At 47.7% G+C, this 16,089-nt stretch overlaps 2 protein-coding genes across 3 annotated transcripts; one reads left to right on the top strand and one right to left on the bottom strand.

Annotated features, from left to right (window-relative positions):
• Positions 1 to 49: 49 nt before the first annotated feature.
• IFT20 (intraflagellar transport 20) lies at positions 50 to 6,770 on the top strand. 2 transcript variants are annotated; one of them, XM_026016077.2, is made up of 6 exons: positions 50 to 221; positions 3,482 to 3,712; positions 3,874 to 4,002; positions 5,127 to 5,212; positions 5,766 to 5,869; positions 6,345 to 6,770. In XM_026016077.2, the coding sequence occupies exons 3-6, from the start codon at positions 3,876 to 3,878 to the stop codon at positions 6,424 to 6,426; spliced, it is 399 nt and encodes a 132-aa protein (XP_025871862.1). In that variant the 5' UTR covers positions 50 to 221; positions 3,482 to 3,712; positions 3,874 to 3,875; the 3' UTR covers positions 6,427 to 6,770. The 2 variants fall into 2 exon arrangements, with proteins under 2 accessions (XP_025871862.1, XP_025871863.1); XM_026016078.2 differs by lacking the exon at positions 3,482 to 3,712 and having other exon boundaries at positions 76 to 221.
• A 101-nt stretch (positions 6,771 to 6,871) lies between these two features.
• Positions 6,872 to 15,646, bottom strand: TMEM97 (transmembrane protein 97). The gene is made up of 3 exons (XM_026016075.2): positions 15,382 to 15,646; positions 9,020 to 9,164; positions 6,872 to 8,167 (listed from the first exon to the last, which is right to left on the bottom strand). The coding sequence occupies exons 1-3, from the start codon at positions 15,508 to 15,510 to the stop codon at positions 7,908 to 7,910; spliced, it is 534 nt and encodes a 177-aa protein (XP_025871860.1). The 5' UTR covers positions 15,511 to 15,646; the 3' UTR covers positions 6,872 to 7,907.
• Positions 15,647 to 16,089: the final 443 nt, after the last annotated feature.

The following is a 16,089-nucleotide window of genomic DNA, read 5'->3' as shown; positions in this document are numbered from 1 at the left end:
TTGTAGGCAGCCGTTCCTCCCCGCAGGCCTGTTTCCCAGCAGGCTCTGCGGGTTGGGCGGGGTAAGTACTTCCGCAGTCAGGTAATGACGTTACGGGTAAACAGTAGCCGTGGCAGCGGCTGAGGCCGGCGGGCGAGGCACCGGCTGCTGCTGCCCGGGGAGAGAGGCTGCCTGCAGGGAACAGCTCGGGCGGTAGCGCGCCGCCGCTACGGGGTTGCCAGGTAGGCAGCGACTCGGGCCGGGGGACGCGGGCGGACCCGGGGCGACTGAACCTGACAGGCCGAAAGAAACGTGGGGATTCCGCGCGCGTCTTTGCGAGCGGTGTGACACCAGCTGGGGCCTGGAGCTTTGCGTTGATGCTCGCAGCGGCCCTGTGACGAAACCGCGGCCCAGAAGTTCGAGGCGTTTCCGTAGTGTGGACAGCCAGCTCCATCACCCAGGTCTTCCTACCTGTGTGCCCGGCGCCCCTTGCCGACTATCCCGCGAATGGCGCCTGCCGGCGGGGCCGGGAATGGGTCTGGGAGAGCCAGGGAGACGGAGAGTGTCGCCGCCGCCGTCATCTTCGGGGAGCCCCGCGCGGCTCTGGTGCCCGGTGTTCCTCAGATGCTCAGACACGCACGTGTGGTGGGAGTTGGGAGGGAATCTGATAGTCGGCTGTGAACCCTCTCCCTGCCCCCTTATCCGGTCTTGTGCGTCTCATTCAACTCTGCCCACCGAACTTAAAAGTTGGCGCTCGAGCCAGATACATGGGAATCTTGCCTGCCTCTTTCCTTCCCTCATCCCAGACTCCTACATTCAGTCGGTGCTTTACTAATTACATCAGCTTATGTAACATCGCAAATGGGGACGCTTTTCTTCCAAGCCTTGGGTACTGTAATAGCCTTTTCTGTTTCCAGTCATTCATTCCACAGACATTTACTGAGTGCAGGCACCCTGCTAGATGCTAGGGTTACAGTGATGAACAAGGTATGTTAGCCCCACTCTCTTGTTCCCTCCTCCACCCTGGGTCAGAGTGATGGTTCTAAAAGACACATATGTCTGCCTTTCCTGCTGAGAATTTGCTGGCTGCCCACTACCCTTATGATAAAACCCACGTTCATAACTGTGGCTTTCAGAGCTCTCCATGAACGCTCAGGCCTCCTCATCTAGACTTACCTCTTCCACATGCCCCCTTGTTCACTGGGTTTTAGCCTTATGGTTCCTGGAATGCGTTACATTTCTTTCAGCCTCAAGATTTTGACACATGCTTTTCCTTCTGCCTGGAATGCCTCCTCCCTGCTTCACTTGGCAAACTTTTGGACATTCTTTAGGTCTCAGCTTAAGTGTCATGTTTTCAGAAGCTTTTGTTGAGACATTCCCTGCCCCATATGAATTCTGTCCTCTTGCTGCAGCTTCATATGGCACCGTGTGCTTTTCCTCATACTGTCCTCACAGTTTGTTGTTGTTTACTGTCTGTCCAGAGATCAGAAACTAAAGCATTTTCTTCACAGTCTGCAGAGCAGGGACTCAGTAGGTGTTTCTGAATAAATGCATCCTCTCAGGGCAGGGAGTGGAAGTGGAGGTAGGTATTTGCTACCTAAGATTACTGGAAGCTTTCTAGAGCAGTTGGTCTAATCACCTGGTAGGTGTTAAATGCTCAAACTCTATGTGTAAATGTAATAGAACAACAGGAAGGCAGATTTTTAATAAAAGATTTAATTTATTTATTCATGAGAGACAGAGAGAGGCAGAGATACAGGCAGAGGGAGAAGCAGGCTCCCTGCAGGGGAGCCCGATGTGGGACTCGATCCCGGGAGCCTGGGATCACGAGCTGAGCTGAAGGCAGACGCTCAACCACTGAGCCACTCAGGCAGGTCCCAGGAAGGCAGATCTTTTTAAAAAAGCCCAATTAATTGAACACCAATAAAAAAATAAATTTATTAAAAAAGAATACACTTATCCTGATGCACACTGAGAATATAGAATTGTTGAATCTTTATATTTGTACACCTGAAATTAATATATTACTGTGTGTTATATTTAAAAAAAAAGCCCAATTAAAAGGAAGCTTGAGATGATTAAAATGTTTCAGATGCTAGCCTATTTCCTTCAGTGGATTCCAGTAGGCCAGAGACTCTGTGTCCCAGTCATACACAATCTATAGACATGCATTAGTTGGCCCACAGTGTTGGATGTGGTTTTTCGTTTAAAGTTTTGAATTCAGTATTTACCTTTAAAAATCAGATTTCAAAAATAAATAAATAAATAAATAAATAAAATAAAAATCAGATTTCATATATAAATCTGGATTTTTGGCTGTCTTGAAAATCAGTTCTGGCAGCCACGGGACACAATTCTTTTTTAACCACTGCTTCTCCTATGGTCTACCTGCTCTGGGAAGTTACTCCCATAACAACTCCCATGTGGAACAGAACTTCTCTCAGGAAGCTGGAAGGAAAATAGCTAGGGAAGGTGAGAGCAGAGGAAAGTGCTGGCGCAGGGCCAGCTGGTGGTAGGGTAGCCCTTGGAACACCTGGCGTTTGGGAGTTGCCTCCCTTTTTGGACAGGGAGTGTGCTTTTTAATTTGTGTGCATTGGGGATGCCTGGGTGACTCAGTGGTTGGGCATCTGCCGTTGGCTTGGGTGGTGATCCCAGGGTCCCGGGATCGAGTCCCGCATCAGGTTCCCCTCGGGAAGCCTGCTTCTCCCTCTGCCTGTGTCTCTGCCTCTGTGTCTCTTGTGAATAAATAAAACCTATATATATATATAGGTATGTATATGTAACCTATATATATATATAGGTGTGTGTGTTTGCCAGGATGAATATGAGTTTTCAGTGTTTTCTTCCCAGAATGGAGGCATCTTTTGGACCAGGGATGCAGGGTGGCCTGGGAAGGGAAAAGATAAATCTGCTGGTTCTCCTGCCTACAGAAAGAAATCCAGACTCCTTAGCTGGGCACACAGGGTCTTCCTGGTCTGGCTCCAGCCGACTTTTTCAGCTCTGCCCTCAGCGCTTTCATCTTTTAGATGTAGCCTGTTTGGTGACTTCACGTTCTTGTCTAGGCTGTTTTCTCTGCTTGGAAAGCCTTTCCGTAGCCTCCTCACTTGATATCTTCTTGCTAATATTTCATTCCTTTTTGTGTTTTCTGCTATAAAGAGATGGAACCGACCTTGGTTCTAGTGTAGGCCAGCATGCCGTAGCCTGTGGCATACATTGTGGGTAATGTTCTTATTCCTGGCTTATTTTTTAACTCTGATTTTTAATTCACGCAGATTTCCTCTTTTACTTGCTTTTGGTGTTATGCTAGTACCTTGCTGGAAAAGATCTTTCATGTCTTTTTGGGTACATAATTGGGGATAAATATGCTTATGGCTTCTCAGAATTTAGTTCAAATGTTACTTCCTCACCTTGTTAACTGTTCTGTTCTCCTGCAACAGTGATATTTCTGTAAAAGCACTTAACACAGTATACTTTCTCAGTTTCCATGTCTGTCTTCCTCCAGCTAAACTATGTACTCCTCCCGGGCGGGCACCATGTTGCGCTCATCTTTGTACCCCCAGCATCTAGCAGTGTTGGCATGTAGTAGGCACTCAAGAAATGTGTGTTGAATGAACGATGCCAGTGACAAGCCACCTGGACTTTATTCTTTCCTGACCCTTGCTCCTATGACACTTCCTCCTGGCTGCCACTATCACAGAGCTTCTCTTCTCTAGGGAAGCCGGAAGGGAAACAGGTGAGGCTCAGAGAGATGGAGGCAGAGGGAAGGGGAGCCTTTGGAGGAAAATCTGGGTTTTTGGCACTGGTGTCTGGGAGTGGGAGTGGGCCTGGGCTGGATGCAGGCATTTCTTAGGGTGGCTGGGAAGTGATCAGGGACTGAGACTGGTTTCTTCACAGCTATGGCCAAGGACATCCTGGGTGAAGCAGGGCTGCACTTTGATGAACTGAACAAGCTGCGCGTGTTGGACCCTGAGGTCACCCAGCAGACCATAGAGCTCAAGGAGGAGTGCAAGGACTTTGTGGACAGTGAGTGTCACTCAGGGAGACATGGTGCCACTTGGCTTGGAGCTGTTCTGGCTGGGCCCCACCCCCACTCGCAGTTCTTGTCTCTGCCAGAATGGAGCTAGTGGCTCCCTGGAAGTTGTGTCAGGCCTTTGTGAATTCCCAGAAACCAATCGCCTTGTCTCCTTGCTAATGTTCTCATGTAGTCAGACACAGAGCACCAATGAAAACCAATGGTGAAATGGAGAGAGGGTATCTCATCCTTGATTTTTTTTGCTCAGAAACCTTGAACTTCATGGGGGACAGAACTGTGGCTGGCTTGGGGCGGGGAAATAGTTCTGTACTCATGATTGGATTTCTTGGAGGCTCAACAGACTCAACGAAGTCATTTTTTTAGCTAGATATCCAGGCAAGCAAGCCTGGTGGCAGTGAATACAGAGCAGCTCTAGCTGAAGCAGGGATTTCTGTTGTTGGTTGAAGAGCAGGGATTTCTGAGCCTTCTGGGCACGCCATAGTCTGTAGAGAGCTCGACTGGTGAAAAGCAGCATGGGCTCCATTGCCAGTTTTCTCACTGCATATTGTCCTTTCTTCCTGGGTCCTAGTTCAGTCCTAGTTCAGGATCTCAGTAGAATGAGATCCCACCACACCCAAGGACACTGAAAAAAGCAAATGGGAGATTAGGCACTTAAATGCTTTGAGTTATTAGCTCTGGTCACAGTTGGCAACCCCCCCCACCCCCCACCTCCAACCACCATGAACTGAAATCTAGTGCTTTATCTGTGGCTAGGCAAGAGGCTCTGTTCATGTCCTCAGTCAGTCCTACTGTGAACATGGCCCTTTGTGCTTCCCATCACTCCTGGGAAAGCGGGATGGAGTCTATGCAGAGGATGGGCCCATCAGGAGCCTCCTACCTGAGGTTAACAGTCACTGGCTGGCTCAGTTGGGACTCAAGGTCCAAGTACACCCTGGTCCAGTCCTGGGTACCTGAGCACCCTTCTCTGGATTTAGATCAAGGGCAGAAGACTTTAGGCCAACAGGCACCCAACTATTTTGACACAAGTTAGAGGGGGCAGTTAGCCCTGCCCTCTTGCCACAGGGGAACACATGGAGAAAATAAAACATTTTATTTTCTGTTCTTTCCTTAAAAGAAATTGGCCAGTTTCAGAAAATAGTTGGTGGTTTAATTGAGCTTGTTGACCAACTTGCAAAAGAAGCAGAAAATGAAAAGATGAAGGTAAGATCAGCATGTCTTCTAAATCTTGGCCTGGGACATGGTTCACTGGGTTCTCCTCCTACCATCTTGACTTTTTCTTGGAGGTGGGGTGGGGGCTGTGGGATTTTTATTTATTTATAACAGGATTTTAAGTAACAAGTCCAGTTACCCTCTTATTGAACTCTTACATGCTAGTACACTTTGTTATTCTTTTCTTTAATCTTCACAACACTGAGATAGTTGGTTTTATGCTTATTTTGTAAGTTGAAGCAATGAAGGCATACGTGGTACCGAGGACTTGGCAAAGGACACAAGGCAAAATGGCACACCAAATGGGCCACTGACCACTTGTGTGCCAGACTCGGGGATACTTGTAGACATGCCCCAGAGACTGCAGCCTGGGTCTCATCAGGCACTTTGGGATCAGTCATTCCTCCTCATTCCCGAAGCTCTGGGGCTTGACTTTCTTGCTGGCTGGTTGCTGAGATAGCCAAGTGGCCCTTCCTTGGCCGAGGACTTAATGCTGAAGATGGTATTAATGAAGCCATGACCTTTGATAATACTGTTTTTCTAGGCCATTGGTGCTCGGAACTTGCTCAAATCTATAGCAAAACAAAGAGAAGCCCAACAGCAGCAACTCCAAGCTCTAATAGCAGAAAAGAAAATGCAGCTTGAAAGGTAAGAAGTTATGATGTATAAAGCAAGTTCTTTACTCAATTGCAATTCTACTTTTCCTTCGTGATTGGTCACCTCTTACCTTTCATCATTGTCCTCCCAGAATAGTATCTCATTTGTCATCCTGATTTGAAGATTTAAAAAATAAAATTACATTTGATGAGAATAGAAAATTTGTTAGTAAAAAACCACCTCTACTAGTTTGAGAGCTTGAAAGCTCAGGTAGCAATTGTCTGTGGAGTTGGCTGGTTCTCTGAAAGGAAAGAACCTCTTGGGCAGGGCTGGAGACTTCTTACGGGTGGTCCTAGGTTGGGCTTTGCCTCTTTTTTTTTTTTTCCTTTGTTCTTTCTTATCCTAACGTCACTGTGAACTCACACCATGTCTTGACATTGTTCAAAATCAGTTATATTTTTCTGTAGAATTAAATCCATGGTTGATTTCATCCATTCTTAGGGCTTCTCACAATTTTGTTTTTCAGGTATCGGGTTGAATATGAAGCTTTGTGTAAAGTAGAAGCAGAACAAAATGAATTTATTGACCAATTTATTTTTCAGAAATGAACTGAAAGTTTCATTTTATAGCAGGAGGGCAAAAAAACAAAACCCAAAAAACCTCTGTGCCGTTCCAGTGACTTGACTAATGACCCACGTTCATCCTAAGAGATGGTGTGTAAGGAACACAGCATCTCTGAAGGCAGTAAACCAATATGGGGGAGCTTATTGCAGATTGCCATGTGCATCTGCTGGTGAACACCTAGTAGCCATGGTGGTCCAGGCTCTCACTTCTTGGCATTCTTAGCCTGAACTGAGCAGTCTGTACACTCTGATACTTTCTTTTTCTTTTTTTTTTGTAAATTCACATAGCTTTGGAAAGGAAGAGCAATAAATTATTGTTTTCAAATGGCTTGATCTATCTCTTTTCCTGGTGCCCTTGAAGTGTATATTTAACACCTTGAAAGAATCCTGCATTTTAGCCCCTTAGTAGTCCATAAAACAAACCAAGCAGTGGTCAGCAGGTACCTTTATTTGGACCAGACACATGAGTCAGATGATACTCCCAACAATCAGACCAGTATGGCTTGTGAGCAAAACAGACAAAAAAGGGCAACCAAACAGGACCAGTTACTGTTTTCCATGTGTGTTCACAAGTGTTTGATTTTTTGAGTTGGCCGTGAGTATAAATTTAAAGCTAAGAAACAGCAATGAAGTGGTGTTCCAAGCCACTTGGTGAACAAGCTAGGAAGGATGATGAAAGTATAAGGAAGGGTGAAGTGATCCAATAGGAAGCGCACTTCCACATCAGGTTTGAGACACCAGACCTCAGAGTGAAGGAACTTATGTCAGGTGGTCTGTAAAAACAAGACTAAGGTTTGGAAAGAGGAGGAATTAGGAGATTTAAAATATATATATTTTCTGGGATGACCTGTTTGAGACAGAAACAAAACTTTCCAGCTTAACCCATTTCTGAAAGTCAGGCTGAACCTGACCCTTGAGTAAAACCAAGTTTGAACCTCTTGCAGAACCTTTTCCCCAACCAAGGGTGGAGGCAAAAAAAAACAAAATAAAACCAACCAACCCCATGATAGTTTTTAATATTAAAAGAGGCATAAATCAAACTTAAAAATGGCCTGAAACATGCCACCCTTCATTTCACTGATAAAGGATATGCTGTAGAGAATCAGGAGTCAAGGGTTTAATCACATGTGCCTTATGGGTCAAGTGACTCATGAACATGCCAAGCAGGCCACATTTCTTGGAAGTTTATCCAGTATCTGGTCTGGTCATGCTCACAATGGAACTTGGGCACATGATGAGGTATTTGGCACCACTTCCGGATAGCCTAGCCCACACCCCTGTGTCTGTGCACGCCAGTGTCCTCAGAAAGGGAGGTTTTGACTCTGGCTCCTGCCAGAGTCTTGCTCTTATGTGTTGCTGGTATGTTTCAAATGCTGCTGAAGACATGGGTTCTGAGAGGTTTTCCTTATACTGGGTCCAACAGGAAACTGCCCTCTGGGCATCTCCCTGCTGGGCCAGTCATTATTTCATTTTTTCTTTCTTTTCTCCTCATACTTGTAGTAGGGGCTCCGCAACATGAAAAGCAGAAGCATAAGAGGGATGAGAAGGTAGGGGGCATAGACAGATACGAGGGTTAGTCGTTCACGGAAAGTCTTAGGTCCTTGTCCTTTGAAGCCACTGGCTTTGGAGAAATCCTCAAATAGAAGCGTGGAGAGAATTGGAATTAGAGTGGTCATGGTGTGAACGGAGTAAATGATTGCAGGGGTGCGGATCCACCTGCAGCCTCCTAAAGTGGGAGGAAGAGAGAAGCATTAGGTCTGTTCGTGACTCCAGGGACGCAATATTCCCCACCTCTTCTCCCTTCAGCTGAATGCTTCCACCTCCCTTCTAAGTGCAAACACACGGAAAACTGGAAGTGTTATAATACTGCCGAGCACAGGGTTGGGGATCTAGCACACTGAATGCCAGAGAACCAAGGGCGGGGGTCAGAATTTATTGCAGGAAAAACTCTAGGGCAGTAAAATGGCCATGACGATTTAGTGGGGTGGGGGTGGGGGTGCAGACAGCATCTGCTAAGTAATTATCTACAGGTGAGAAGACCAACAGATTCTGCCAAGACATGGAGTTGGGGAGTCTGAGGGGAAATATGCTGTAGGAGCTTAGTGATCACGGACAGGAACATGGCCACTGTCTTTCTAGAAGCAGTAGTCACAGGGGAACACTGTGAGAATAAATGAGAAGTTATGCCCTTGAGGGGTGAGCTTGATGCTACTGCTTAAAAACCAGTGTGGTGCTACCCACATCAGAAAAGCCAATGATAAGAAAAAAATTCTGCAGGTGCATAAAGTAAAAATACCCCCCCCCCCCAAAAAAAGCGCGACAGGTTCAATCTGTAAGCAGCCTTGGGTGTACGAGAGATTTCCAGTTGACTGAGGCAGCCGTACAGCCCAGCTGAGCAGGCTCCAGCTGGAGCCGCATCCACGTCCCTGCCCGAGATCTCTCCAGGCCGTTCCCACCCCAGCCGGGGTCACCCTCACACCAACGACACAGACCACTCCCCTTCTCTGAGACACTTTCCCAAAAGACTTCTGGGACCTAACTTCAGGGCAAAAATGTGATTTCCCCACCAGTTACCAACCTCTTAAGAAGGCATACGTTGCCATGGGAAAGAAAGGCAGCTGGAACACAAGCTCGCAAAACAGGAAGGACTTAAACCACGTTGGAGGAGCCTGCAGCAGAGGGTCTTTGAACTCCGTAGTGTACCACTTTAGCAGGTTTGTCAACTGAGGAGACAGAAAGATCATGCTGAGTACAGCCGCCTGGCATGACATGCTAGCAGCTCCACCCTGCGGGAGGAGACCATTACCTAGCCCCAGGGCAGCCTAGATGGTCACTTCACAGAAACTCACCAGCTCTGACTCCAGTCTTCCCTCCTCCGGGCCGCTTTCCCCAGCTCTGACAGCGACCCGTGCTACCTGGCACCATGACTCGGTGACAACACATATCCCAGGGTGGTGCCCACTACCAAGAGCAACAGTTCCTAGCATTGGTAGCTTCTTAGTTTGCGGAATGAACACACAGAGGCCCATATCTGTCAACACTCATTCTTGGTAAAGCACAGTTGTGAGAAGCATCCTGCCATCTGGCCTTGAACAACAGCGGCTGCACTGAAGCTCCGAGGGCCAGATAGCCTCACATACAGAAATGAACTGAGTTTGTCTCGCGCGTGCGTGCATGTGTGTGTGTGTGTGTGTGTGTAGGGAGTGGGGATGGAAGGGAGATCTGACCTCTATAAAGATGCAATTTTAGACAATTTAATCCCTAAATCTCAAGCTCCTCCTCATTCTTAACTACCATAGTTCTGAAGTTTTCTTTTAGGAGCCCAGTGGGATATTTGTAGAACAAACTGTCCAAACCACAAATTACAGAGCTGCTAGGCCATGTCACTGGCAGGAGGGTCAGCAGTCTTAGTTCCAGCTTGGGGCCCACCCTCCTAATTACACTGTTAAATCACAAGATGCAGATCCGTGAGGACGTGGCTCCTGGCAGACAAAAGCAGGAGGAAGGTATGAGGTTGCCCATTATGAGCTCTTTCTAAGGGTCCAAAGCGTAGGGTTCCCCACACTATACGGACTACTGCAGATTGTGGCATTGCACATCCTGTCTTAACATACCTGCCTCCAAAGCCAAGTATGTGTCTCGATATTATGATAAATAAAGGTAACTTCCAATGTTAAGAATTTAGCTTGCAATGGAAAACCCAAAGATAATTTTTCCTGTTAATTTTTAATCAAAAGATAAAGGCTCACTATTGTGAAATAGAGGCCCCACTGCTGACAGTAAGCTTTAAGCAAATATCCAGAAACAAACATTCTGTTAGCACAATACTAATTTCAGAAAGGCTCTGGCTAGATAGCCAGTTTATTGACCAAGTGATAATCAAATTTGTACTTGATCTGAAATTGAAATCTACGGCCATACCCTTAGCTTCCTTCTAGGCACTTTTTAGGGGAAGTAATGGGGTAGAAAATACTCATAAAGGTTAAGTCCCTGCAACTCTCCTGGACTCTGTTTCATCATCTGTAAAACAAGCAACTTGAACCAAATGGTTAAGATCCTTTCTCGCTTTCTAGATTTTCTTAAAAAAATATTGGTGGGAATGACCTGCTTTGAAGATTTACCCTAGAATTTAAATTTTTTTTAATTTTTATTTATTTATGATAGTCACAGAGAGAGAGAGAGGCAGAGACACAGGCAGAGGGAGAAGCAGGCTCCATGCACCGGGAGCCTGACGTGGGATTCGATCCCGGGTCTCCAGGATCGCGCTCTGGGCCAAAGGCAGGCGCCAAACCGCTGCGCCACCCAGGGATCCCCTACCCTAGAATTTAAAAGGCATTCTGGTTTGTTTGAATTTCATTTTCTATTCAATTTGTATACAGCCGCTCAGATCCACCTATTTCATAAATCTGGACAGCTCTAACAGCATGGTCACTTCTAAGGGCTGCAAGATGAAATTAGTAAAATTTGGGATGCCTGGGTGGCTCGGGTTGAGCGTCTGCCTTCAGCTCAGGGCATGATCCTGGAGTTCCAAGATCAAGTCCCATATTGGGCTCCCTGCATGGAGCCTGCTTCTCCCTCTGCCTACGTCTCTGCTTCTCTCTGTCTCATAAATAAATAAAATCTTTTTTTTTTAAAATATAACTTTTTAGTATTTTTTAAAAAAATATTTTATTTATTCATTCATGAGAGACACAGAAAGAGAGGCAGAGACACAGGCAGAGGGAGGAGAAGCAAGCTCCATGCAAGGAGCCAGATGCAGGACTCGATCCTGGGAATCTGGGACCAGGCCCAGAGCCAAAGGCAGATAGATGCTCAACTGCAGCCACCCAGGTGTCCCAAAAATAAAATTTTTATTTTTATTTTTTGAAGATTTTATTTATTCATGAGAGACACACACACACAGAGAGAGAGAGGCAGAGACATAGGCAGAGTGAGAAGCAGGCTCCATGCAGGGAGCCTGATGTAGGACTTGATCCCGGGTCTCCAGGATCACACCCTGGGCAGAAGGTGGCGCTAAACCGCTGAGCCACCTGGGCTGCCCAAATAAAATCTTAAAAAAAAAAAGAAATTAGCAAAACTTAATCTAATCAGCTAGCTCTTGTAGTAATCAATTATGATCCAAACACCTGCCCACAGTCACATAATAGCCACATGAAGCCAGAACAGGGCATGGATTAAGGGCAGATGGAAGGCAAATCACAGGTCCCTCGCCAAATGAAGAGTATGGGACCTAGGGGCTGCAATTCTTGGCTCTGAGCAAAGAACTTAATCTCACTGAACTTGTTACGGTACTTACCTCTCACTATTGGTAAGATAAAATGAATTAATGTACATGGTCTTTACAACAATGGCACACACATAGGAAATGTTATGATTACTTAATTGAATGTAAATAACACATATTCAGAGAAATGCAAGTTTCATCCTATTAAAATCTCAGCAAGTAGGGGCACTTGGGTGGCTCAGTGGTTGAGTATCTGGCTTTGGCTCAGGTTGTGATCCCGGGGTCCTGGGATCGAGTCCCACATTGGGCTCCCCGTGGGAAGCCTGCTTCTCCCGCTGCCTGTCTCTCATGAATAAATAAATAAAATCTTAAAAAAAAATCTCAACATGCAACTGGTCTTTCATAAGTATCCTTATTAGGTAAGATCCAAGAAAAGGATTATACCGGACTCACATCTGACTTAACTTACCACTGTTATCCATGAAACTATGTACCTGGCCCTATGCACAAGGATTTCTAAACCAAGAGTTGCTACTAAACAATCTTGCACTTTTCTACCTTGGAATGAAGGCAGAGGGGCGCCTGGGCGGCTCAGTTGGTTAAGTGTCCAACTCTTGACTTTGGCTCAGGTTATGATCTCAGGGTTGTGAGATCGAGCCCCGAACTGGACTCCTCAATGGGTGTGGAGCCTACTTAAGATTCTCTTCCTCTGCCCCTCCCCACTTATGCTCTATCTATGGAAAAAAAAAAAAAAAAAAGAAAAAGCACAGACTGATTTCACACATAGATGCTCACCTGTCTTTAAGAGATGCAATGCTGCCCAGCTGCAAATGATACTATAAAATGCTTCCCCATCCTCTCCATGTTCTAAGTAAAACTAAAATTCTTACTGTTTCATAGTAAGAGTTCTTCCCAGTGTTGATCGGTTCAAACCAAGGAAGATGTTTAACTGGCAAATTTTAGCCAAACCATTACTGGATCTCCATAAACTTTTTAGTTCTAGGGGAAAATTCCTTCTATTCAGGGAAGAAAAACACAACAGATGTTAAGATTTGGCATTTTTTGAAAGAGTCTGATAATAACTCAAGGATTTGATTATTTACCCACAAAGAAGCAACAAAACCATAAATCTCTACTCCAAAGCAACAAGAGTGAAAAGAGACAGCCCTTCCAAAATAGAATGCCTCTGTGTTGCTAACACCTTCAAACAGCATCAGATACCCCCCCCCCCCCCAACACACACAATTTCTGGCCAGAGATCCTGCTTGCAATGGCCCTTCACCTTTTTTTTTTTTTTTTAAAGATTTTATTTATTTATGATAGTCACAGAGAGAGAGAGAGAGAGAGAGGGGGGCAGAGACACAGGCAGAGGGAGAAGCAGGCTCCATGCAGGGAGCCCGACGTGGGACTCTATCCCGGGTCTCCAAGATTGCGCCCTGTGCCAAAGGCAGGCGCCAAACTGCTGCGTCACCCAGGGATCCCCCCTTCACCTTTTATAATAAGTCAACATTAATAAAGGTGATAAAACTTAAGCAAATCAAATATATAAGCTTAAAGGGGTGTTTATGATGCTGGACACATTTTAATTATATTTTGTGAGTGGTGAGCAAGGACCTGTAGGAATTGGGACATTCAGAAAAGATAAAGTGCCAGCTGGAATACCTGGAGTAACACATTGCCCAGTATTTTTTTTTTTTAAGATTTTATTTATTTATTCATCAGAGACACAGAGAGAGAGGCAGAGACACAGGCGGCGAGAAGCAGGCTCCATACAGTGAGCTCGATGTGGGGACTCGATCCCAGGTCTCCAGGATCGCGCCCTGGGCCAAAGGCAAGCGCTAAACCGCTGAGCCACCCAGGCATCCCAGGTGCCCAGTATTAAAGGGATTTGTAACATTGAAGACTGTAAACAGGCGGCCTCCCTGAGTTTTGCTGGCCACGCAGCCTCTGCAAGCCAGACAAGGCTCTCCTTTCTTCCTGGCAACTAATGGCTGGTGTGGAGGGTGTGGAGCTGTGGCGAGCTGCTGAGAAAGGGTATGTGCTACCTGGGCTTATGCTGCAGGCTGAATTATGGTCCCCAAAGATATCCCCTCCTCATCCCTGGAATCTCTGCCAGTAACCTTATATAGCAAGAGAGACTTTGCAGATGCGTTTAAGGGTCTTGAGATGGAGAGGTTAGGCTGGCCACCTGGTTGACTCTAAATGTAGTCCTAAGTGTTCCTCTAGATTGAGTGTACCTCTATAAAAGAGACTGGATTATAGAGAAAAAGGCAGCAAACTGATGACAGAAGCAGAGACTTAGTGATATGGCCGCAAGCCAGGGAACGCTGGCAGCCACCACCAACTGGAAGAGGCGAGGAACAGATTCTACCGGAGAACCTTCAAAGGAACCAGCTGTGCAAGATTTGTTCTGCACTCCTGACCTCCAAAGGGAGGGAACAAATGTTTTAAGCCAGTGTTTCTGGCATTTTGTTACAGTGGCACCAGGAAACTTGCATGGGCCTTGCATGTCTGACCTTGTAACCCAGCTCTTTCTTACTTGGCTGGTGAGGCTACAGAGCCCTGACTTGCCCACAATACCAAAGCAGTTCTTGAAAGAACCAGGTCCCCAGGCTGCACCTGCAGAGTCCCATGCTCTTGTCACACACTACTACATTTTTTCCCAAGAAAAGGTAAGTCAGAGGTCTTCCCAGTCATGCTTGGATCCAGAAGCAAACAAAAAGACTATGGCGTGGGGTACTCTTGAGCAGTGGCATTTCTGGGAGGGTCAGACCCGTAGAAAAGTTAATGGACGCTACAGACTCTCCTCCCAGAAAATATAAGGCACAATTTCACATATACTACATCGGGGGTTCATGGACTTTTGATTGAAGAACTCCTGCTCTACAGAGAAAAAGCTAAAGAAAAACAGGCAAAATCAAGTCTTTAAGTAGACAGGTCAGTCTTGCTCGCAGTTCTGCATTTTGGAGGAGCATAGAACTGAGGACAGGGATTCCATGGAAGGACGTTCCGGGTCCAGACATGAAAAGACCAGGGAAGATAAAACGGTAGCTCTGAAGGGATGAAAAGCATTAAAGCAAAGTTTGGGGTAAAGAATACTCATCAACAACCAGGAAAAGGAGCTTTTCACCTCTCTATTCAGGTGATCATTCTTGCTTAAACCTAACAAAAAAGGCTACTTTAAAAAGATGTCTTTAAGTTACTTATGAGCTTTCGAAGCCGCTGGATCCTGATATTGGAGTAATGACGATCTGTGAATGCCCTTTGTACGGGTCTAATTCTACTCGCACTATTTCTTTGGGATTAGACGGTATTTTAGAGCTCTTTCAAAGCACACACAAATCCAGCGCGTGACTGAGACGTTGGTTCATCCAGGCTACTTCCGTCAAATACTGACAACTGACCGGGGCGGGGGGTTGGGGGGGAGCCTTATGCACGCCCAGGGAAGAACTAACTTTCCCAAAGGACCAAAGCGTCTGCCCCCAGCAGCTGAGGTGAGCGTCGGGGACAAAGAAAACCCCAAGCAAGACATCGAGTTGAAGGTAAGGAGGGACTGGGGCACGGCAGGGCCTAAGCAAGACCCAAGGAGAGGCGGGAGGGAAAGGGGGGCAGAATCCGAGCCCGCGGGGAGGAGGGTCTTAGCGCCGTGGCACACCGCAGCGCGCGCAGGGGCCCCAACCTCGACGGCCGGAGGTCAAGACCGACGTCGCCCTCACCTCGACTGAGTAGAGTTCGCGCGGCAGCACCACCTGCAGGTCCATGAGCAGCGTGATGGGGATGTGGGAGAGGAAGTAGAGGCCCAGCAGCCACTCCAGGCCGCGCCGGGCGCCCAGAGACCCCATCATCCGTTTGCTGCGCCGGGCAGGAGCCGAGGACGCGCTCGCCCCGGCCGCAGACGTGGGAAGCGGGCCCGAGCCCGCCCAGCGTCCGGCACCCGGCGCCCGGCCGCTCGCCCCGCCCCCTGGAGCGCTACGCCGGCCTCTCCCATTGGCTGGCTGCGAAGCCGCGGCGGGAGCGGTGCTCGTCGCCGAGCGCTCCCATTGGCTCATCCGTCTATAGCGTGTCGAGGCGGCGCCCCGCGGACCATTTCCATTGGCCGCCGGGGGGCGCCGCGTGGGCCGGGGGCGGGGCTCCTCGCCCGCAGCGTGGGCCGGCTCCTGCGCGCGCGGCGTGCCGGCCCTCCCGCCGCCGAGTGCGCGGCGCGCTGTGCTCCCTTTCGCTCGTACTTCGTTCATTCACCGCAAGCCTGTAACGCCGACTGAGCGGCTCCCGTGTGCCGGGCCACGGGCGCTGGTGGCGGTGGGCTCCCAGGGCAGCGGCGGTGCCGCACGCCGGGGCCGGCCGCGCAGCGCGGTGTGATCCGCGCGGTGGCTCGGCGTTCAGGGCCGTGGGGACACCGGCAGGATCCCTGTCCCGTCGGAATC

The sequence above is a fragment of the Vulpes vulpes genome, chromosome 2 (assembly GCF_048418805.1).
Source record: "Vulpes vulpes isolate BD-2025 chromosome 2, VulVul3, whole genome shotgun sequence".
In the NCBI taxonomy this organism is placed as follows: Eukaryota; Metazoa; Chordata; class Mammalia; order Carnivora; family Canidae; genus Vulpes; species Vulpes vulpes.
The sequence above is the reverse complement of the archived record's forward strand: the minus strand, read 5'-3'. Positions and strand labels throughout refer to the sequence as shown.